Genomic DNA, 23,928 nt, shown 5'->3' with positions numbered 1-23,928 from the left:
GAAGAACATTTCCTTGATCATGATTTGACATCCGCGAAAGATCATTCCAAATGTCAGTCACCGGCATCCTTTCCGTTAGAGTCAAGATATGGAGGTAGATAGGATTACGTTTGGTAGAAACCATGGGAACAGTATGCTAATGCAACGATAAGATCACAGAAAGTCAATCACGCAAATCCCAACATCAAAAACCTCTTGCACGAAGAGGAACCAGGTTTACAAGTCGACTCCCCTCTTCTGTATTGAAATTCGCGTATTTGTCTGACGGAAACGAATTCTGTAGTTAGATCTTTGTTTAATGTAGATGTACATAGTAGGTGCCATGGTAGACATAAGTTTTCAAAAATCAAGAAGCATGTTGCAGCCTCTACTGTGCTGTAGGAGCATCAGTGTCGGTACGAAGCTGACCTTGCTGGTGTTTGCTGCTGCACACATGGCTGTGGGGACTGGACAAGGTATGCCTATCGTCAATTTTTAGACATTACATATTGATACTAACTGATATTACTCAACAACTGAAAAATATTACTATCTGGAACTACACTAGAAAAAACATCATGCTTCACCTCTGTTGAAGATGCCTGACGATACTAACTGAGATTCTAACCATATAGTTTCAGTTTCTCTGTACCTTAAAAAGCATTTAAGAAGTCTCCTATATCCCCGAAGCATGGACGTTCCCGAGACATTTTCTTGACGGTAGCAACATGTACAGCTCTTATTGTTTTACAATAGTATAGGTTGTATCTTGTTCACAACTGAATCTACTTTTCGTGAGAACAAGTTCGGTGTTTTTTCACTGCCTCTACATAACATCGACTGGCCTTCTGTTCAGCCTTACATACCCAAAATTGTTTGTGGAATAATTTTTTCATGTGTTTAACTCAATTTTTGATGAATGACGACATGTAAATATTTGTGCGGCCTCCATCTATATAGGATATCTTATGAGTAAAACGTTTCAAAATGTAGTCTTCAATTTGCTTTTAATATGTCTGGAAATTTATATTGAATGATCGTACCTTCCTGTTTTAATCTATTTGATAAGAATTTTGTATTATGTTGCCAATTAGTCTAAGATGAATGAATTATTAAAGAACCACAATTCAGCCTATGTAAGGCTGCCAGTGTTTTTATCCTCAATAAACCATTTCATCATCATCATCAATTTTGCCTAGAAGCAAAACAATAGTGTTTCAATGGGTGTCTGGAATACATATTTTCTTGTGGTTGCACCACACCATCACCAGTGCAATCACGTATTGCCACGTCTCACAAAACAAGATCCATGGGACTGGAAGATGGAGCCAAATGTCACCTACTCACTGGGGAAATCACGCTCACGAACACGCTTGTGTGGTAGTCCTTTAAATAACTCAATACAGACAAGTTAGTTTATATCTCCCTTTTGACTAAAGGACATGAAATATTCAGATAGCATTTGATACAACCCTTGCTGTTCATAACAGTTGTCGGCGGACAAATAAAGTTGAAGAAGGTTTGAAAGCTGAGTGAATGAAGTGCCACGCATCGTAATAAATTTACTTGTGATCATGTACATTTGCCACCTTTAAATTCAATGTCCTGTCTTCGTCTCATGTCTTCAGGTCTCATGGCTGATTACCACTGGTCAATGGATGAGATGACAATCGGCGATGGTAGCGATTCTACACCTCGTGCACACGCGCACGGTTCCCCGTCACTAGTGGACGGCGTTATCGGTCGCGCCACCTATCTGAACGGACATGAACAGCACCTCGACCTTGGAGAATTCCCAGAAACCTGTTTATCATCACTGACGAACTGTGTTCGAGGCTTTTCAGTCGCTGCATGGATCAAACCGGGAAATAAAACAAAAGAGCGTAGCTTTATTCTCTCTACAGGCGGGCAGACTCCGATGTCGCAAGGGTTCTATCTAGACTTCGAGCCAGAAGATGGATACGAGATAGGCGTCGGTGATTGGTGGAGAGAATGGAAAGTTACCTTTGACCTAATGGAGGGATTATGGGTACATATCTTATTTACATGGAGAACAAATGCAGGGCTTACTCTGTACGTGGATGGGGACTTTGTGGCATCAGACGCCTTGGGTGCAAACAGGACAGCGTCAACACTTCAGCAGTACGACATGTTCAAGGCCTTCAACGTCGGGAAGCCGAATCACCTGGCGGATGGATATGGGGACGTCACTGTTGATGAGCTATCCTTCTGGAGCAAAGTTGTGGATGTTGAAAGTCTAACCATACACAGTAAGTTAAACGTTGTACATTGAACCAAATGGACAGTGTATGTTGTCATATAAAACATATTGCGTATTGAAAGTGGGACCGTTTACGGTTCTTCACATGAGAACTGACGCATGTTTCAACCGCCCGAATAAGTGATTTCGTTTGCCAGCACTAGGCAAACACTGTCAATAGTAAGATGCATTCGATTGATAATATGCATATGGTTTCGTAAGATAAAAGAGTGTCAAGAGACATTCTGTAAAAGGTAAGGATCTATTGTAATGATATTTTGTCTGTCACAGATTTCCTTTACCTGGGATGCCAGAAGAGAAACTCAACCGGCGATAGGGAGATAATCCAACAGCCAATGAACGCGACCACCATGACTGTCACAGTCTGCCGGCTGACATGTGGGAGGGGCGGTTACGTCATGTCTCTGCTGACCAATGGCTCGAGTTGTTCTTGCACCTCGGACGCCATGTTGAATTTGACATCGAAGGAGTGTTCATTACCTTGTTCTGGTGACTCTTCTCAAATATGCGGTTCTAAAGGGGCCTATAGTGTTTTTCGCTCGTCTGGGCTTATTATTCCGGAGCCGTCCGATCCTGAGCCGATTTCAGAGATAGTTTTTGAAGCGGAAGGTAGTCAACCCTATATCTTAGTATCTGACCTGGTGCGGTTCAACTTTTCGATAAAGCCAGGAAGTGACGTCACGTTCTACATCCGGTTCGGTGACGACACACCCGAGGAAGAGTCGAGCAACGGGGTTGTTCACCACGTTTTCAAGGAAGCGAAGACCTTCGTGGTGAATATAACTGCAATGAACGACATCAGCAGCGTATGGAGGACATTTTACGTCACAGTTGAGTCACTGGAAACGCCAATCCGGCATGTTGAAGTCGTGGCTATACCAGCTGAACCAAATCGACCTCCAGAGATTCAACCATTCCTCGTGGGGGGTCAGGACGCTACATGTTGGTTGTCATATGGAGACGGTTTTGTTGTGGAATTTGTCGCAAAGCAAATATCAAATTTTACCAACACACATATTTTCCCCAAGGCTGGTGACTATTTGGTGGAACTGAATTGCAGCAATCATCTTGGCAGTATGACAGCACAGACAAACGCCCTCTTGCAGGACCGCGTAGAATTCCAACTCATGACCGAGATGTTAGATGTTGAGTATGGCGACTCATTCAACGTTTCGTGTCTCATCCTTAATGGCACCAACTCAACGTTTTGGCTTGCGATTGGGAATGACTCATCGGTGGCATACAGAGAATTCAACTCAGCACTCGGAAATCTGACCTTTCAACTTGGACCAGACCATTACGATTGCCCGGGGACGTACGCCATAGCTGTTTCTGCTTTCAATCTTGTGACGCCTGTTTTGAGGCAAATAGGAATTGTAAACGTCTTAGAGCAGATAACAAATCTAACGATATCCGGCGAAATCACCTACGCTACCCCTGGACAAAATGTTGCTCTGCAGGCAAAAGCATGGTCTGGAACTGACGTCCATCTTGTTTGGGACATACAAGGATCGCCTATGGGGGTGCACGCCGCAGAGGATGATGGGAGTTCTTCGTCACTGGGCTACGTGTCCTTCTCGCTACCTCGTATTGGAGAGTACGAAGTGTACTTAGCAGCATTCAACAACCTCGGCCAACAAGAGACCACGGCACATGTGCTTGTGGATAACATTGTTCAAGGTTTGAGCCTGCGCAGTTCGAGTCCAGTCTCGAACCCGCCGGGGGAAGTTGTGTACGAGATCATGCTGCCTGGTGATGACTCGATCCCAGGGGCGGCTACGGCGGTCTGTCAGATCTCGTTTGGAGATGGGACCATGAGTGACGCTGAACCCGTCAACTTCACGGCCACGAGCTTTTACGAACTTTCCCACGTTTTCAACCGGAGTGCTTTCGGCCTTCTCGTCGCGCGTGCAAATTGTTCGAACGCACTGAGCTTCCAGGTCTTCGAAACAGATGTCCACGTTTACGAACCGATCTCTATCACCAACCTCCTCGCTTCCTACTGGGTTGTGGATGGGGAGTTTGAAAAACCCGGATACGGGCCTGAGAGGAAGCTACTCCCGGTGGAAGAGCCGGTCATCTTCACGGTGCAACTTGACACCGACGACGGCGACGTCACCACGCAGTGGTCATTCGGTGACGGTCAGGACAACGCCACGGCGTCATTGAAGACGTCCCATCAGTTTGACCACGTCGGGACGTACCACGTCATAGCCAACGTCAGCAACCCCATCAGTGGCGACATGGTGACGACGTCTGTTGAACTACAGAGAAGTATAAAATTCCGCTCCTTCACAGCAGTTGGAGAGAGGAGCACGGGGATCGTTCTAAACTTCACCCTTGATGTGGAAGAATTCGGCCAGGAACATTGCATACTGTGGGACTTCGGTGACGGGTCAAGCAGGTATCTTTACGGAGTCACTGCATGTAAAGGGAAAGAGCAGTACAATGAAACCGATGTGATATTCGTGGAGTCGCGGAACTATACCATCAACATGTCTCACTCGTACGACACGGAAGCTGGCTATGTAGTCACCGCTGAGGGTGTCAACAAGGTGTCGCGAGTCGTAGCCGAGATCAAGTTATACATCACCACGCGCCCCCTAACGTGCAGTTTCCCGCACGTGCAGATGAAGTTCGGGCGTTACCCCACCTCCCCTGTCGTCCGAATGAGATCGTCCAGCCTGAAGTCAGAGGCAGACGTCGTCGTGCGATGTGAAGTGACCAGGCTGGCCAACTTCACCTGGACTGTCAACAGAGTCGTCAACGTCGCTGACGCCAAAACTGGATTGATCGAGCCCCAGCTGGAATTCGTCTCCACATCGGAATCACCGACACCGCAGAGACTTTTCCCCGCAAGAACGTTTCCGTACGGGTTGTACAGGATAACCCTGACGGTAGCAATGCGCGGTGTGCCGGGGATGGTCGGGCAGGACAGCATGTTTGCGGAGATAGAGAAGTCTCCGTTAGTAGTCGCCATCAGGGGAGGCACGTCACGAGCTGTGGGCTTCAACAAGACCCTAGAACTTGACGGGGTAAAAGAAACCTACGATCCAGACGTTGGCAACATCGAAGGTATGTAAATCCCTGTAGCATCAGATTGAAAGCTTATATTCAGCCGTGTGTAATATTTGTTTGCATAAGTACAAATACCTGCATATGTATATTTACCAATATAGATGTATTCACCATTATATGACCTGACCATGTAATTCCTGTGTAGTCAGTTTTAAAGTGTGTGACGTTCATTTTTTTAGACAAAACTGGCCTGCAGTACATCTGGTTCTGCCGCCGTGGACATGAGAAATTCCCGATGACGGGGGATGAGCTGGACACCACTGTCACAACTATCCCATCTGAGGACGAGCTACAACTGATTCTCGAAGACAGGTGAGATGAAAGGCAGTGACAATAACTGTATATTTGCCTGGAAAACTTGCAAAGGTCCCCTTGCCTTGGTAAACAACGGTTACACCACCTTTGCAGACAGTTGGTGCTACATTGTATTAAAAGGTTCTTTATTCAGAAACAAGAGGGTTTTCACCCAACATTTTGGTGACTGTCTGTCACCTTCTGCAGGGCAACAAGAACCAATCAGTGTTGCCTTGAAGAAGGTGACAGACGGTCAACTAAATGTCGAATGTAGAAAAAACATTGATTGCTGGATAACAAAACCTTCTTGTGCAGTATCTGACCACCCTGATGTAGTACATTGTAGTAGGTTTCAACGAAAGGTCCCATTCCTCCCATAGAGTCATAAGACAAGATGTCATGGTATATTTACTTTCACATTTGCACATTTACCCCTGGTTTAGGACCCTTGACAATGGCGGATGCTATGGAACCGGCCCAGGACGACTGAACGTTTCCGCCGGAGTCATGAATTTGAACACCTTCTGGTTCTTCGCGAACATGACCTACGTCTTCCGCATCCGGGTCACGAAGGACGACCGGGTAGGCTGGTTCGAACAAGCGGTGTACATCAGCCCGGGAGACCCACCGGAACTCATCATCAGGTCAGAGGTTACCACTTCCTGTTTTCTGCATATAGCCTTTTAACATGTTTGTATTACCAGCATCTTTAAACTTTGATTCCCTCCTTCCTCATAGTTGCGATATCAACTGCATGTCCAAGATGAACCCATCACGTGATTTTCAGCTGACAGTCACGTGCCTGACGTGTGTTCAAGGCCTGACTACCTACTACAGCTGGCAGATCTTCCATCTGCAGAAAGACGTGGACGTCGTTACAGAAATACCCAACCTCAACGAAATGACTTACAAGGGTACGTTGTAGAGAGAGCTCTATCTCAGGAAATCATGGAATATTTAAAACAAGAGGACATAATAAAAATAGCTTTTCAATTAGGTGAGATTTTTTGCTGTTGAATGTATGAATTAAATGCTATAAGGGAAGTAAGTTGTCAACAGGCCTTCCAGGCACGACGATCCCGTCCTTGGTGCTGAAAGGCGGGTCGCTGGTTGGCGGGAGGTGGACACAAAAAGATAGCTTTTCAATTAGCTCAGTTTTTCTTTGCTGTTGAATGTACTGTATGCATTTAACGTTGTAACGAAAGTACTAGTAAGTTGTCAACAACCGTTCCAGACACGAAGAACCCGTCCTTGGTCCTGAAAGGACGGCTGTTGGTGGACATAAGAAACAGCTCTTCAGTTAGCAGAGTTTTGTTTGCTATTGAATGTACTTTAAGCAATTAACGGAAGTTAGTTCTCAACACTCGTTCCACTCCGTTCCGTTCCAGGCACGACCAGCCCGTCCTTGGTGCTGAAAGGCGGGTCGCTGGTTGGCGGGAGGTGGTACCGCTTCCGTCTGACGGGCAAGCAGCGGGGGTACGAGGCGGGCTTCACGGAGTACGAGTTCTCCGCAAATCTGCCGCCATACGGGGGATCATGCGACGTCACGCCCAAAACAGGTGAAATTCCATATATTCATAAAGAAAGATAAAGGTAAGGTAGTCCCGTAACCATTTTCAGGCCGAAGGGGCAGTGGATTGTTAATCTATTGTCTCTTGGGCACGGTATTGGAAGTCGGAGCCCATCCTTGTCCTTCCACTGCCTTTTACCTCCCCAACCGAAGTCAGGTACCCATCTTACACCTGGGTGGAGTGAGGAAAGTAATGTGAGGTGCCTTTCCCAGGGGCACAAGATCGGTGATAGGGCCACACGACATCACATTGTAAAAACTTCTCGTACTTGTAATCCTAGCCCTGAGTTTGTGTAAGCTGACCTGTAACACACGCTCATACATGTAGGTGTCTGTTGCTCTCACCAGAAACATTTTGTAAATAGGTTACCTGATATCGCTTTTTATCTTATTCTTGATATGACTTTTAGAATTGTATTTTAGCATGTATTATGAATTTTATACTTGGATTTTAAAGACGGATCTGTAAGCAATGACGCAATTCAGGTGTTGATTTTATATTGTACCTGCTATGTCATTGGTAATAAAATCTGAATCTGAATCACCCTCATAAAGAAAGTTAAATCTAAAATGACTGTTTGATTTTAAACTGGAGTGCTAAGTTAACATTATTAATGATCTCAGAATGACAATCAAGTACTTGGTTCCCAGGATACGCCCTGGCCACGCCCTTTCAGATCAGGTGCAAGAACTGGCGGGACGAGAGTGACAGACTCTCGCGAGATCCGGCAAAGGATCACGGGAAGGGACTTTTCTATGAATTCAAATCTCGTCACTTTGGCGCCAGAGAATTTGCGTTAATCTACTACGGACTGCAGTCTTTTATCCCTCCGACACCGTTTGAGTTGGGACCAAAGAACGACAACTACACCTACAATGTCGTCGTGACCATAACTGACGCAACGGGCGAATCTACAGATGTCATGATACCAGTAAAGGTAAGTCAACGGACGTAAATAAAGGTACGTCAACGTAGTAGACACAGGCATAAGTTTTACAGAGCAGAGAGTACATTTCCTTGCTGTCCATTTTAAAGGAGATGCTAAGAAGGAAGATAGTTCTGAAATGTTTGAATGCTGATGTAGAGTTAGCAGTTAAATTTTGTATCTCGTCTCATTGGTTTAAGCTTCTGTCAATATCGTCACGTTTTAAGCTCTTATCTGGCTGTTGTTAATGTTTTCCCCCGCCGTGTCCAGGTATACCCCGAGCCGATCGTGAATCTGACCTCCACGCTAGAGGAGGTTGTTGGCGGGGCGGAGCTGGAGTCCATGCTGCAGTCCCGAAACATCCAGGCCGCCACACAGCTCATCGTCAGCGTCGCCTCGCTCCTCAACAACCGCGGGGACGACGCCATTGTGGTGAGTTGTACTTGAAAACATCATTTCGGACATTTTCACGGATTATCACTTTCGTGTAAGGAATCCTAGTTTTGGGTAGCTGAGCTGTGGGTTTGTGTATTTGTCCGGACAGAGTAGGTTGACGGCACGAGGGTGGAGAAGGCAGAATGGCAGGAAGTAAATGGTGTTAGATCTGGACGGGAGCTAGAACGGATTCGAGGATTGCATACGTAATACCCAGGCGTCTGAAATCTACTATTTCATATTCGGATTGTGTTTCATTTCTTTTGATTTATGCTTGTGTTGTTGCATTTTGATCTCCCTTCTGATGATATACATGTACATTGTAAATGGGGTGTTAGCCACCACAGGCAAACGAAAAGGACGAATTCATCGGTGTTCATATTTCAGATAGAGAAGACGGAGAAGGAAATCGGCCAACTAGAGGAGGAAGAGGACATTGAAGAAGTCGACGTCGAAGAGAGCGCCGCACCCACAGAAATTGTAACAACTGAGAACGCTACAACCCTTAACATGACCACACTGGCACCCACAGATGTCACCGAAACTAGCACAGCGATGCTGACCACATCGAGTAAGCTCTCTCGTATTTTCCACATATGACCAGTTGAAAGACATGCCAAAGAACAGTTGAATTCAGTACCCCGATATGGGAAGTGTGGTAGAGAGAACTGTGCTAACAGCTTCTTGGTTTTACATAGCTGTTCGTGTGGTCACCGAGGTAAAGACAGAGGTAGACCTGGCGCGGGAACGAGAGCTTGAAGAGGAGCAGACGAGACGACAGGAGGAGGAGGAGGCCCAACTAAAAACCAAGAGGGTTGAGGTGAGTAGGGCCACAGACTTCATGCGGCAGTAGGAGCTGTTGTTGTTATCATGAAAGTTCATCTGTGTTGGTGGTTACATGTTTAGAGTTAAAACTTTAGATCCAACACAAAAGGTTCTCTCACCTAGAGCTTTCGATCAGTCACTCTGGTCTTCCTCAGTAGACTGACCCAGTGAGGCTTGTCACGTGGCTTCATTGAAGTGTGACGTCAACACTGATTGGATTCTTGCAGATGAGAAGCAGCTTGGTGCAGAAGCTGTCCGACTCGTCCAAGAGCATGGGCGGGGTACAGGACCTGGGCGCCGTGCAGCAGTACGCCACGGCCATGAAGGCTGTCACTCAGCGGACTGACGAGGTCAACGAAGGCTCTCAGGTTCAACCTCTACTGGTGTTTGCTATCCGTAGTCCTAACTGTGTTATCAAACCTACATATTGTTTCTAATGCCTTACATGCTTTGTATCTCTTGTTTGAATCTTTCTACAGCTGACCGTAGTGGACGTACTGAAGGATATGGTCAGTGCTTTGTCCACCTTCGCGATCGAGGACGAAACGGACACAGATGACGTCAGAAACGCAGCCAATGGTAGGTCATAATCATCTGCCTCATCAACAAGGCAGTACCAAATTTCGTAATGATGGTAAAATTGGTCAAAGGTAGCAAGAACTTCGTTGGCCTCACTTGCCTCTTCATATACCTTTACAGACATTGTTTTTTTCTCTCACCGCAGACTTGATAGGAGGTCTCGGCAATGTCCTCCAGGCGTCTGTCCTGCCAGTAGAAGGCATTGTGTTGGAACCACAGGAGCTTGGAGTGGAGGAAGACACAGGGGAGACAGACACGCCTCCTGAAAGTAAGCCGAAAGAAGAAACAGCAGAGACGAACGAGGGAGATCTACAAGACGACCAAGAACCTTTGGAGGAACAGAACGTCGAAGAAGTCATCAGAAAACGACACACAGTAAGATACTAAGTATTATTTTTGTATCTTATGATGTAGTATGATGTTTCTGGGTGGGGAGAGGAGAGGGGGAAATCCGTATTTCCTGTACTTTTTTCAGCCTTTATTTATTGAAACTACGTACAAAACTCTTCGGCCTAAGCCGATTTTCAAGAGGTCAAGGTGAGGACGGTCAGGGGTCTTAATTCATCTTTCATCGCTGTTGGTATCAATAACGATAAATAAAACTATATTTGTTATATTTTCCAACAGGCTAAAAAGGTAGCTGAACAAGCCCTACAAGCAGTTGAAGACGTGGCCAGTACGTTGTTCAAGCGGGTCCTGCCAGGAGCGCCCCCTGTGCAGCTCATGTCCCCGACTCTGGAAATGCAGCTGCAGCGGGACGAGCCTTACGCCGTGACGAACAGGAGCATGCGCACGATCAGCGGCAACTTCCTCTTACCCGAGCAAGACGTCATGTTTGCTGACATGAACACAACGGGCGTTCTCGTGGATTGTAAGGTATGTACTTCGGGGACGGAAGTATTGTTTTCGGTCGCGTTGTTTGGCAGTGTGTGTGTGTGTGTGTGTGTGTGTGTGTGTGTGTGTGTGTGTGTGTGTGTGTGTGTGTGTGTGTGTGTGTGTGTGTGTGTGTGTGTGCGTGCGTGTGTGTGTGTGTGTGTGTGTGTGTGTGTCTGTGTGTCTGTGTGTGTGTGTGTGTGTGTGTGTGTGTGGTTTCCGCGCAATTCCAAAACATTCACGGATACCCCAAGCAGCATCTACAAGGGGATAGAGGGATAGAGGGATGGGGGATAGAGGGATAGGGTAGGGGACAGAGGGATAGGTGATAGAGGGAGTAGGGATAGATGGATAGAGGATGGGGATATGGGATAGAGGGATAGATGGATAGATGGAGAGGGGATAGAGGGGTAGGGGGGGGTAGGGGGATAAAATCTCGTTTCTTGTTCGACACCTGTCTTCAAAAACAGTTTGATACGCATACTGTCATTTATCATGCAGTTTTGATATGACGAATCCGTTTACAGGTGTTGGCGATGCCGAAGAATCCGTTCAGTTACGTGGACAGCGCGGCGCTCGTCAAGTCGCCGGTCCTGTCCCTGGAGTTCCGGACTCAGGGCGGCACCGAGCTGGAGATGCGGGGCCTGCGGGACGAGGTGGCGATCGAGCTGAGCAACCCGGCAGATCATCCCCCTCAGGTAGACACGTGGCCTCCTGCGTAGACTTTCTACCGGCTAGCGTTTGTTTCTACGAGCGTGGCTAGAGCGCGGCGGTTTCTTTTCGGGGGGGGGGGCTGTATCTGGGGAAAAGATGTACCAACCCCGCTAAACTGTCGGGAGGAGGAGATTGGTAGGTACGAAATTGCTCGAGAGCTCGGATGGGAATGGCTGCTATTATGCAGAAAATCATGCTAGAAATGCATATTTATGCAAATGTTCTTAGGACGCATACCGTGGTTTAGACATGTTAGATGGAATTCTAAATATGCATTCAACGTTTGAACAGTTCACAGAATTGACCTTCCCACGGCTGAAGATCTACAGCGTGACGTTCCGAGTGCCCACAGACAACAGCTCCGTGCACGTTCTCGTCTACCCCGAGGACCCCGCCGTGACGCTGACGGTGTACCTGCGGCGAGGGGGCAAGGCGACCCCGTGGGACTTCGACTTCCGTGCGGTCATACCCCGTGTGACAGAGAACCACCAGAACAAAACGAGTAAGGCATTTCATATATAATTCATATACCTGTGCGTTTTATCGAGATTGCCATTTTCCAGAATATCTGGAAATCATGTAGATGTTGAGGAATTTTCAGTGCCAATTACCTTTGCCGTCCTATTATCAGTCATATGTAGCTGTATACATGAATTTTACCTTGTACTGTTAACCTACATATTCGACCACACAATAACGTACGGTATAGGTTTTCAAAGAAAAACGAAATCCTCCGCACCTCTCCAATAGATCTATGTGTCAATACCATCGTTAGTTTCTCACGCTTGTACCAGCTGACGTTTTGGTCTCAAACCTACGTTCTCACAGAAACGTTTTACAGTTGGTCTCTAACCTGTGTTTTCCTAGACGTGTGGGCCGTGGATGACTCCACCGCGGCCGACATGCTGCAGACATGGCAGGGCGTGGATCACCAGGCGGCCGACGAGCTGGCTCACACCCTGTTCATACCCGACACAGAACAGCTACAGAAGGGAATCTACTACCTCGGGTTACAAGCAAGAGGTAGGAATATTTGATAAAGCTTCTTTCGAATGAAAGCTCATCTGTGTTGGTAAAATCCATAGTTGTAAAGTTCAGGAGAGTCAGCGAGTGCATCACACATCTGACGAAGGTTGATGAGATCGACCGAAAATTTATGGTGAGTTCCTTTCTTGTGTTGAAACAAAGCTTGAACTTTACAACATCTTCTTTCTTGATGTTGATTATGAGATGCCTACCTTTTTACACGCACTTTCTGTATGATTATTTGCTGGAAACGGTCACGTGGAAATATGTGTGTAACTTTTGTCTTCATGACATGTTACAGTTCTACCAGAAGAAGACCCTCCAGATTCCAACCTTACAGTAAGAGTGGCAACGTTCACGTCAGGGTGTAGGTACTGGGACACACACACGGAAATGTGGCGGCAGAACGGCTGCAGGGTAAGGCCCTTGATATTTGGAAAGACCAAGGAGGTAGGGCAGTCGAAGAAATAAGCAGCAACCTTAGCTACAGTAGTTTTGAGTTAGAGTTGAAGCAGCTAGAGAGAGAGAGAGAGCGAGCGAAACTACTAAAAAGTTAGATCGCGTCCTGCTTTTAAAAATCTTGGTGCCTGCTTTGACCACAAAGTTTAGCTCATGACAGTCAAGAAAGTCTTCATCGCCGGCAATATACCTAGTTTGGATGAATAGCGTAAAGGAACGATAAGGGTTCAAGGTCTGAATGTTACATCGCTGTATTCTCCATTACATCCGCTAGGTGAGCCCCATGTCCACGGTCAAAACAACAAAGTGTCTATGCTCTCACCTGACGTCATTCGGGAGTGACTTCGTCGTCCCTCCGAACACCATCGACTTCTCCACGGTGTTCTCCAAGTTCGCGTCCCTGAGTGACAACGCGCCGGTCTTCTCCACCGTCCTGTCTATCATCGGGCTGTACTGCATTGTCGTGGGGCTGGCGAGGAGGGCCGACCGGAAAGACATCGTTAAGGTAACCACTTAAGCTATGAAATCTTGTTCTATGATCAGTAGCAGTGTAAGTACCACAAGACACCAAAAACACTGAAAATAGTTAATATGATAGATTTTCTTTAATAAATTAAGGCATTTGGACAAAAATACACTTTGCTTTTCTTGTGTTAGGAAACATCTAATATTGCAAATCATCCTTCCAGTTCTTGATTTCTACCCTCAGGTAACTCAATTAAATTCAATATCATCATATGATATTTATGATGCATGAAAACCCAGACATAAAGAGTACTTTTTGATGATTATATATGTAACGTTCTGTATTCTTGTCACATTTTCTATCCGTTTTTTTTTCTGAAAGGCAAACTGTATGCTGTCAAGAAATAATACTGATACTAACCATTTTCTCTGTGCGTCTTTAGTGGGGCGTGTCACCGCTCGTCGACAACGACGTCCGACACTCGTACCACTACCAGCTGGCGGTCTACACGGGCATGCGCAAGGACGCGGGGACTCGGTCCGGTATCGGGTTCGTCTTGTCCAGCGACAAGGGTGACACCGGGACCAGGAGACTGGACGACAAGGGGAAGAAGGTACCCCAAGATCAGGACAAACTGCAAAGTTTCAACTTGCTTTCTCAACTCAACCATCTGAATATCAGCATGATACACCGCCCACCTCCTTTAAAACATAGAAATGCAAAAATATACATAAAATTTCAAATATTTGACGGAAATACAGCCACTTTCTCATTGGTCAAACCGATAATTTCAATGCTAGACCACCGATGCTAACCCTGGTGACCGCCCACCTCCCTCGAAACGTAGAAATGCAAAATATACACATAAAATTGCAAACATTTGACGGAAATGCAGTCACTTTCTCATTGGTAAAACCGATAATTTCAATGCTATCATTGGTCTCCCAACTCTGACAGTTAATAGAGCGTATTGAGGCAAGCATGGGAAGAATATCTAAGGGAAGAATATCTACGGAAGATCAACATGACAGGAAACGGTTAACGATTTCTTTACATGCTAAAATATGTAACAATTTTCCACAGTACCTTTTACAACTGCAACTTTCACCACAGGTTTTTGATCGCGGCAGCGTCAACAACTTTCTCCTGAGCGTCCCCCGTTGCCTAGGCAACCTGCAGTACCTCCGCGTTTGGCACGACAACTCCGGAAAAGGCCGCAATGCATCTTGGTTCCTTGACAAGATCATCATCACAGATCTACAAACGGAAAAGCGGTGAGTCACAAAGAGAGAGTTAACATCGCAACCGTAAAATTCTTTGGCTCATGTCTTTTCACTGTTATCATCTTTCACATAATAAGCAAAAAAAGAAGAGATTGTGTAACAAAGGAAACAAGAGCAAACTTGCAATTGTATGTATTCACGAGAATCATCTGTTTGAATTTATCCCAATTTCCCAAAACGTACAGACAAATAAAAAACTATTCTTCTTTTAACTTCCCAAAACCCACAATTTTTTAGAAAAGGTGGGACATTACGTCTTCCATGGTTTACAAAAGAGAAGTCAAACCCTTCAGACATAGTTCTAGATATAGCAATAGTTTTAGCAATAGTTAGCAATTAGCGATATTTCATTGTCATTGGTTTCATATATTAAATTGCATGTTTCTGCAGGACGTACTTTTTCTGTGGCCAGTGGCTGGCGGTGGAGGAAGGTGACGGGGTGGTGGAGCGCCTCCTACCGGCGGCAGGAGAGGAGGACGTCCTGCAGTTCCAGAACCTCTTCGTCTCCAACTCTCGCAAAAACATGACCGACGGGCATCTATGGATGTCGGTTCGTGTAGTAACAGTGTAGAGGGTTTTAACAAACTGTTTAAAAATCGGGCTTCCTTTTATATTACCAGATTCTGTGTCGTTATCGTTTCAATATCATTGCCTTAACTGAAAAAAGTGCAGCGTCGTTTTGTAAGCTTTCTGTGTGACGGCCCGGTCACATATATCGCACGGGTCTCCAGAAATTGCGAAATTTTCGCATATTTTCGCATTTTCTGGAGACCCTACCGCACTATCGTCCTACGATGTGGGCGCATTCTCGGGATAGTCGTGCATGTGTCCTGCAAAATTTAGCTGTCTTGTTACAAAATACGCTGCCATAAATCATTGCCCCATTGTGGTTGAGAGCCTTTCATGGCTTGATTAGAATTCGTCATCCGAATCGTACGACGACCGATGACCAAAGTCACCGTGCCATGACCTTGCTCCTAGGCGGATCTGCCTGTATGTTCTTCCCGTGCAGGTGCTGTCCCGGCCCACCCGCAGTACGTTCACCCGGGTACAGCGGGCGTCCTGCTGCCTGCTCCTGCTCTTCACCAGTATGATCACCAGCTGTATGTTCTACCAGGCACCACTGGACCCGGACGCACCCGGTCTGCACCTGGGACTGTTCTCCATCACATATCAAGAGCTCTCCATCAGCATACAGGTGACAATATGCCCGTCGTAGTCATTGTTACAATACGGCACATTGTAACGGATGTAGGGGACCCAGACGTCTGTATCTGCCTCCGTCCCGGCCTTCGTGCTATTGTTTCATTAACATGTGCACTGTTCCTATCATAACAAAGCATGTAACGATAGTTACACATATGTTTTAATACCAACAGTATTTAACATCTTCCTAGATCCCCAACATTAACATTGTCCGCTATCATGTCATACTGATACATGTATAATTAAGCAACCGCATCACTTCTAGATGCCACCAACTGTAACAGATTTTTATTGTAGAGCCACTATCTGTTGCTATCGTAATTTCGTCAGTTATCAATGAGACAATTGTATTGATATCTTAAAGGTTCTCTGCTTACATAATTTAAAGAAACTACTATTTGAGGTGTCTGCTCAATGTCTTACAGAGCACGCTTGTCGTACTACCGGTCAACCTCCTTGTGGTCAACATCTTCCGTAAGCTACGTGCCAAGGATCAGGTGGCTCCAAGCAAAGGGAATTACGGCAAGAATATCAAAGCAGTAAGTTCGTCATCACTGACGAAAAGGGACACCGAGAAGCCCCGTGAAAAGTCATCAAACAAGGAGAAAGAAAACAACAAACCAGACGAGACAGAACATACACAAAATCTACATACGAAAGATGTAGGGTCGCCGCACAAAATGTCTACAACTTTGACAAAAGAACAAGATCCGCAGCCAGACTGTCCCAGTCCGCAACTACCGAGGAAAAGTCAAGGAAAAGGGGATTCGGGAAGGGCAAAAAATGAAGACCAATCCCTGCCATCATTGGCCGATAGAAATGAACAACCGCCAGTGCAACAGACTTGTGAAGGTTCGAAAACTGAAGCTTCGACACCACACAACGTTGTGCAGCACGTGAGGACTCTACACGGGGAAGAGACCAAGACACTCAGGAGGCGACGGTCTAGAGACGCGCTCGCAGCAACCAATAATCAACAATACTGCGTTTCCACTAGCTTAATTGTACCGTTAGAAGATAGTCACACTGAAAATGATACAAATCTTGATTTTGAAGAGACAAGCAATGTGCAAAGTGGTAGTACGCCAAGAGTCCGGGCTAAACCATCTAAGATTGAGCCGACCCCTCGTGGATTGGAGAAGCGTAGACAGGCTCTCAAACGCACGTCATCATTGCCAAGGTCAAACGCAATCCTTCCCTATGACGACTCTGAAGCCCCTATGGCCCAGTCAGTGTCAACTGAGTCACTCCACACTTCAGGAGACAAACAACTGAAACCTCTCCACGTTCGCTTAGAAGAAAGCGTAGCCCGATTCGAAGAGGCCAAAAGACGCGAAGAGAAGAACAAAACATCAGAGAAAAAGAAGGCAAAGCCCGAGACCAAGAAGAAGAAGCAAACAGCAAAGAAAAATAAGCCGTTCCTGCTGCCCCATTGGTTCTTGTGGGTTGCGTACGTTATTGTGTACGGTGGCGCTATGATGTCTGGGTTCTTTACCATACTGTACTCGCTGGAGTGGGGGTACAACAAGTCCACCCAGTGGCTGGTTACCTTCTTGTTGTCCTTCTTCCAGGACGCTTTGGTAGTGCAACCAGTAAAAGTAAGTATGTTCTTGTTATTCTATTATCAGTTCTTTCCAATCTCTATACAAGCAATTGTAGTATTGGCATTTCTATACAGATTAAATCAATTTTTTAATGATTTCTTATGTTAAATTTTAGAAGATACATTTATTGCTAGTTGTAGATTGAGTTTTTTGAATGTCGTTTGCCTCTGTTAGTGATTTTGTTTTTTTACAGGTAATGGTTGTTTTGATTATCTATTATAGTACACGTTCCGTCCCACTCTAGGTGGTAGTGATGGCCGCTCTGGTGTCGCTGATAGTTAAGAAGTCAGACGAAGAAGAAACAGAAAAGGAGGACGACAATAATCAGCTGGGCGAAGACGAAGAGGCCGAGGCAGAAGTTCCTGACAGAAACACCCAACGTTTGTACTTTTTTGTTGTTTTTCTGCAACATTTCCAAATCATATTCAAAACATCTGGAGCATGTGGTTGGCGGATTCACAGACGTGTGTAGTTCGACAAGTCCTGTCTACCACTCTCATCATTCCATCTCATCTATCCCTTAGTCTAATTATTCGACAGTTGGGGCACCACAGACGATCTGACAACCAGTTCTCTCCACCCTTCTCAGTTTTCTGTTCCTTCTAACGTTTCATTTGCTGTCAATCAAAAACACCGCTGCTATCAGTCGAACATTCAGTCCCATCTTTTCTTTTTATGTTTACCGAAGGAAAACATTATTTTTGCTCAGTTTCTTCCTCTTCTTCTCCAAACAGTGACCTCTGACCTGGCCAATGGCCTCATTTGTTGACGTCTGTCACCATAGTAACCGGTGTTGGGTTTATATAATGTTGCAATTTCTTAGTAGACATGTAGACTCCTGTCACCATATACATGTATGTGAATGTGTTTGAGTAAGAATTAACAGAGCAGACCATATCCGAAGGTAAACATTATGCGTTTGCTTTGCAAATGTTACTTTTCTAGTTTTTTACTGTCTTCTCCACCAGGTGGCCCTCATCCGCAGCCCCCGAAGCAGGACCGTCTCCGCTCGGCTCGAGAGGTCAGGATCAAGGAGCTGAAGATGGAGGACGTGGTGAGGACCTCGGCACTTCACCTGGCTTTCCTGGCGGTCATCGTCACCGTCAGTCTGTACAACAGGGGCGACCACGCGTACTACCTGCACCGGTCTGTCACCAACACCTTCCTGGAGAACAGGCAGTTCAAGCAGGTTTGAGATCAGTATTTCAATCGTAGTTTCAATACAACGCATTGTAATGAATCTAGTATGTATCGGCCTCCGTCCCGGTTGAAAGAAGATGGGTCTTTCTGCTCATATTGTTCAGGAATGATAGTTCCATCGCTCTTATTACTTCCGGGCACGGAGTATTGTTTTGAGTGGCTGGGCTGTGGTTTTGTGTATCAGTTTGTCCAGACAGAGTAAGTTGACAGCACGTGGGTGGGGGAAAGATTGACAGGAAGAAGGACTCAATAATAACTCAACGGTCTCATTGGCCGGGTTCCAGCCGGTCGACATGGGGAGATTTAAGGATCCGAGGATCGCGTACTTCTCGGGAACCTCGGATTTCTTGTTGTTGATGTAGTGAATAACGAAGCCCCAGTTATGCTGCTGATGACTGCCAGATTATGTTGTCTCACAGATACACACAGTGGACGGTTTGTGGACGTGGACAGAGGAGGTACTACTACCGAACCTGTACCCTGACGTAACCTGTAGCAACACCAGTGTTCCACTACGTGACAGAAAGTTCATCTCCGATGGGACTTCTTTCCGAGTGGGAAGAGTTCGACTGCGACAGCTTAGAGTCACACCAAGTAAAGTGCAACTTTGATAGTAAATGTGCCTAAGAATATCTTCAATTCATTAAATGGCATTGTCATCGTGTTTTTGCGTTTGACTTTATGGTATCTTTTATGGTATGTTATATCTCAACTTGTATTTGTGTAGCAGACCAGTGCCTAATACCTGTGGTGATGAGAGCAACTGTCCCGAAGTGCAACGTGGACTACTCCTGGACCAATGAGGACACGCGTTCCATGTCACAAGGATGGGTACCTCAGACAGACCTCAGTAACCATAGAAATAATACCAATCATGCCATGACGACGCCAAAGACGGAAGACCTGGCTCCCTGGAGGTACGAAGACGCCATTGATTTAACCTCAGCGGCCTTTTATGGTGAATTACATCTTTACAGAGGTGGTGGATACGCTGTTGTCTTAAAGAACAACGCAAAGCGTGCTAAGACGCAGCTTTCTGGTCTCAAGAAAACTGCCTGGCTGGACAAGTACACGCGTGCTGTGTTCGTCGAGTTTTCTCTCTACAGTCCTCCGTCCAGTCTTTTCATGGCAGTGACAATCGTCCTGGAGTTTACAACCGTTGGTGACGTCACTAGGTATCCCAGAATCCAAAGCGTCCGACTGTACGGTGTTGATCCCGTGATCATCACGTGCAAGGCCCTGTACTGCCTGTTCGTGCTGTATTTCATTGGACGCGAGGGGCGGAGGATCAGACGAAAAGGCAGGGAATATTTCAGAAGCTTTTGGAACTGCGTAGAGATACCGTTCATTGTACTGGAGGTAGCGGCTGTTGCACTGTACGGAGTAAGAACGGCTTTCTGTAACGACGTTCTGGATAAATTGAACGAAAGAGGTGGTTTCGTTAACTTCCAGTCTGCCGCTTGGTGGAACGATGTCTACAGTTACGTCCTCGCCTGTTTGGTGTTCGCCTCCATAGCCAAGTTTCTGACGCTCTTGCGATTCAACGGACGGATGGCCATGCTTTCCTACGTCATCAGACGGGCGACCAATGAGCTGGTCCATTTCACCGTCATGTTCTTCGTCATCTTCTTGGCGTACTGTCAGGTCACATACCTCCTGCTGGGGACGACTCTAGCCGGGTTTGGGACTTTTCAGGTACGTAAAGTCTATCTGCTTCATATGGATGTTCATATGGAAAAATCCAAGGGTGACCATAGTGGTCCAAGAGTGTCCGCTAGAGCAAGTCTTACTTCATGCCTGTAGCCAGAGGGGGAGGGAGGTCGGAAGGCTCAAAGGTCCACTTTTTATCTAAAGGTCCAATATTTTTATTTAAAAGATGGACTGATTTGTATCACCACCAGGGCTGGAATCGTAGAAAAACTGCTCACTTTGTCATTGAATAAAAATTTATGTCTGATTTTTCCTTAGAAATCTTCTCAAAAACACAGGAAATGCCATTTCAGAGGGTACAATGTTCAAAATTTTCCGGAACCCCCTTGGAAACTCGCAGACCTTGAGAAGACCCCCCCCCCTTAAAATTCTGTCTACGGGCATGTACTATGCTAAAAAAAACTCCTTTCTGCACACGTACAAAATGTAGGCCAGCCTGGAGATGATGTTTGCGATTCTCCTGGGTGACGTGGACCTGTCCTGGGTGCTGAAGGCGAGTCCGCTCAGCTGTGTCTTCCTCCTCACCTTCATCCTCACACTGGTGATGGTCATTGTCAACATGTTCCTGGCTATACTCGTGGATTCCATCAAACATGTCAAGGTTAGAAAGTACAACGTCTATTATGCTACCTTTATAGAAGGAAACATATCGTTTTGCTCCATTTCTTCTTCTTCTTCCATAAAATGAATTACACTGTACCTTTAAGATGACTATACATGACGCTGTAACAGATGCCCTGTGGTGTTGGATTACATTATGTAGCAAGTGGCTGGGCAAAGTTGGGGCTGGTCATCATATATACAGGTATATGAATTGTTTAAGTGAGAATAAACAGAGCAATAATTTATTAGGCTAGACCTTGTGTAGGTAAGTACATGTATTATGTATTTGCTTTGCAAATATTACCTTTCTAGCTAGCTAGGAACCGTTTCAATATGTTTGTCTACAATATACAATATCACTTGGCATCAACATGCCCAAAGATACTACCAACACTGGCACAGTATATACTAGTACTGTTCTCTTGTTACTGTATGATGATATGACAATGACCTACCATTTTCAATATCCTTAAGGATGATGTAAGAAGGCTGAAGAAGGAGAATGAATTGACAGACTTCATGATCCACCGTCTTAAGACAATGTTCAAGTTGACAGATAAGACGTCACTTCCATCCATCAAGACCACAACTCCCCAACCGGAACCCAAACCATCCATCCGCACCACTCACGAGGTACTGTGCGTTTTATAATATATCATTACACATTTGCTCCAAAAAATATTCAAGCAAGTGACGCCTGTGGATGATTGATTGATTGATTGATTGATTGATTGATTGATTGATTTTGTCGATTCTTACCATGACCAACCGAGGACAGTGAGCCTTATATGAACCAATCCATCTGTTACAGGTGGCTACTTGTCCTTTGCCCTCCTCCCGGACTATACCAGATGTTGAGAACACAACAAAAGAAAAGGAAAAAGAAGGTATATTGTATTTATTTCATACCAACGGCCCCAGTTGCTCGACACGTAAATATTTGTAATTCTCAGGCCTAAATTGTATGTGTGCTACATGAAAATTTCGTAAATCTTTTTTTTTTTGCCAGCATCCATCAGGAATAATCTAAAACCTGCTAAAACAATGTGAATGTTCAAAGTACACATCTAAAACAACCTACTTTATTCCCAGTCGCAGAGACAAGCCAGATGAATGAACCAGTGGAGAACCCTACCGACCCAGCTGACGCCTTCGACGTTACGGACCTCCCGGGGAGAGTTGAACATCTTTTGCACTATGTGTACGGCCAGTATGGCGGTGATATTACGGTAGACCAACCGCAAAACACCATGCAGGCTTCCTCTCCTTCAGAGACTCCAGATTCAGAAGATGTTGACGATGAGCTCAAGTACCTTCGCAATGATGAAAGTCCTACAGCCAGCCTGGACAGCTTCGAATTGCAGCTGCAGCACGGCCAGACACCGCTAGGGCATCCAAGAGACCAAATTCGCACGACGTCTAGAGGTAACACACCACCAGACCGAGCATCAGTGAGCCCAGTGACGCCTAGAGAAGGTCCGTCGCCCCAAAGTTATGGAAGCAAGACCCCGTCTCCGGTGGGAGGTGCAGTTCGGTCAACTCCTCCTGCCAAGAGTGACACAAAGAAATCTTCTAAGAGCGATGAAAAGAGGTTTTATCACAAGGTCAGTACGTCGCTGTCGGTTGATGTGGTGGTCCACATTGCCTCCAAAGAATCGTCTGTTGCGGAGGATTTGACTGACCCTGACCCAGACAGACCCAAGAAAAATCTGGATGTAGACACTCTTTCCTCCAAGCCTCCCATATCACCAAGGGTGCCAAGCACCCATAAGAAGCAAAATGCCGACAAGAAGAGGCCTCGTTCTGATCGCAGACAGAAGATGACTCGAAGAAGCTCCGTGTCCCCGAAAAGAGACTCGCAAAGAGATGTCAAGAAGTCGGAGTACGAGGATTTTGGCGACGCCTCGTGGGGTCGTGCCGGAGCCAGATCTGCGACAAGCAGTCCCGTGGATACCGACTGTCCGTCACCCCCGTACCCTCCACCGCCACGACCGTTTCTCCCGTCCCGGGAAGGTAGCACGACCGTCCAGCTGGCTACGGGCTGGCGTCGCCCCCGGGTTCAGAAGCTGAAATTCCGCCACTCCATGGCTGGGAACATTTCGGAGGTCGGCGATTCAGACAAAGCATCGGGTCTACCTGCCTTCACACCGCGCCACAGTCCTGAACTCACCCCCAGGACGGAGTCACCAACAAAGGATAAGGAGGAAGATTCCAAGCGGCAAAATACACCTAGAGAGGAGGAGTACTTAGAGGACGACGATAACCCTTGGCCAACGGAAGAGGCGTCAAGTGATATGGAAGAGGATGATGACGTAGAAGGTCCCTAAATTGGGCTAACTTGAAGTTCCCAACAAGCATACGTGTAACAGTATTTCCTTAATCAGGTGCACTTATATAATCTGTAAATGCACAAATTCATCAAATTTTCAAATATGTGCATACTCTACTGACAGCCACAAAGTCTGTGGGCCATTGAAGTGTTCTGTGAAGTGTTAAAAACCCTTTTCAAGCAGGACTAAATACTAACTCCTCAATATAGATAAAAGGGCATGTATATTATATTGTCATGTTAAACATTCAAGAAAATGCCAACAATTCTGCAGAAATTCTGCTAGAAATTTGCAAGTAGGTACCATGACTGCTATAAGTAATGTAGACTTGCACACCTTTCTTATGTTTCACTGATTGTCAATCATACGACACAGCTCAAACACTGAGCCAAGGCTTTGGCATGGGAATGTGGAATTACTACTTTATCTTTGGTGTAAGATTAAAACTTTCAATGTTAGTAAAAGCTTGTGTTATAATTGTTATTAT

At 45.9% G+C, this 23,928-nt stretch overlaps 1 protein-coding gene across 1 annotated transcript; it reads left to right on the top strand.

The window, feature by feature from the left end:
* Nucleotides 1–355: 355 nt before the first annotated feature.
* LOC109463275 lies at nucleotides 356–23,557 on the top strand. Its single transcript, XM_019760015.1, has 32 exons — nucleotides 356–455; nucleotides 1,608–2,249; nucleotides 2,531–5,335; nucleotides 5,518–5,650; nucleotides 6,076–6,276; nucleotides 6,371–6,546; nucleotides 7,854–8,140; nucleotides 8,399–8,560; nucleotides 8,951–9,134; nucleotides 9,262–9,383; nucleotides 9,616–9,756; nucleotides 9,868–9,967; nucleotides 10,113–10,342; nucleotides 10,595–10,843; nucleotides 11,368–11,538; nucleotides 11,846–12,056; nucleotides 12,422–12,577; nucleotides 12,882–12,997; nucleotides 13,314–13,544; nucleotides 13,948–14,118; nucleotides 14,619–14,779; nucleotides 15,179–15,338; nucleotides 15,801–15,986; nucleotides 16,420–17,592; nucleotides 17,843–17,978; nucleotides 18,567–18,787; nucleotides 19,218–19,392; nucleotides 19,529–20,493; nucleotides 20,939–21,103; nucleotides 21,586–21,744; nucleotides 21,923–22,016; nucleotides 22,177–23,557. Exons 1-32 carry the CDS (start codon nucleotides 356–358, stop codon nucleotides 23,436–23,438), a joined length of 11,445 nt encoding a protein of 3,814 aa, XP_019615574.1. The 3' UTR covers nucleotides 23,439–23,557.
* Nucleotides 23,558–23,928: the final 371 nt, after the last annotated feature.

Source organism: Branchiostoma belcheri, unplaced genomic scaffold (genome assembly GCF_001625305.1).
Source record: "Branchiostoma belcheri isolate BF01 breed outbred unplaced genomic scaffold, Haploidv18h27 scaffold124, whole genome shotgun sequence".
NCBI lineage: Eukaryota > Metazoa > Chordata > Leptocardii > Amphioxiformes > Branchiostomatidae > Branchiostoma > Branchiostoma belcheri.
Note: the sequence above shows the minus strand (reverse complement) of the source record. Positions and strands in the feature narration are given on the sequence as shown.

Excerpts from the sequence above, each read along its gene's own strand:
- LOC109463275 (XM_019760015.1), top strand. The coding sequence starts at position 356 with ATGTTGCAGCCTCTACTGTGCTGTAGGAGCATCAGTGTCGGTACGAAG. Across the intron at positions 11,539-11,845 it reads CGGCAGATCATCCCCCTCAG|TTCACAGAATTGACCTTCCC; the intron begins GTAGACACGTGG and ends ACGTTTGAACAG. Across the intron at positions 12,057-12,421 it reads GAACCACCAGAACAAAACGA|ACGTGTGGGCCGTGGATGAC; the intron begins GTAAGGCATTTC and ends GTGTTTTCCTAG.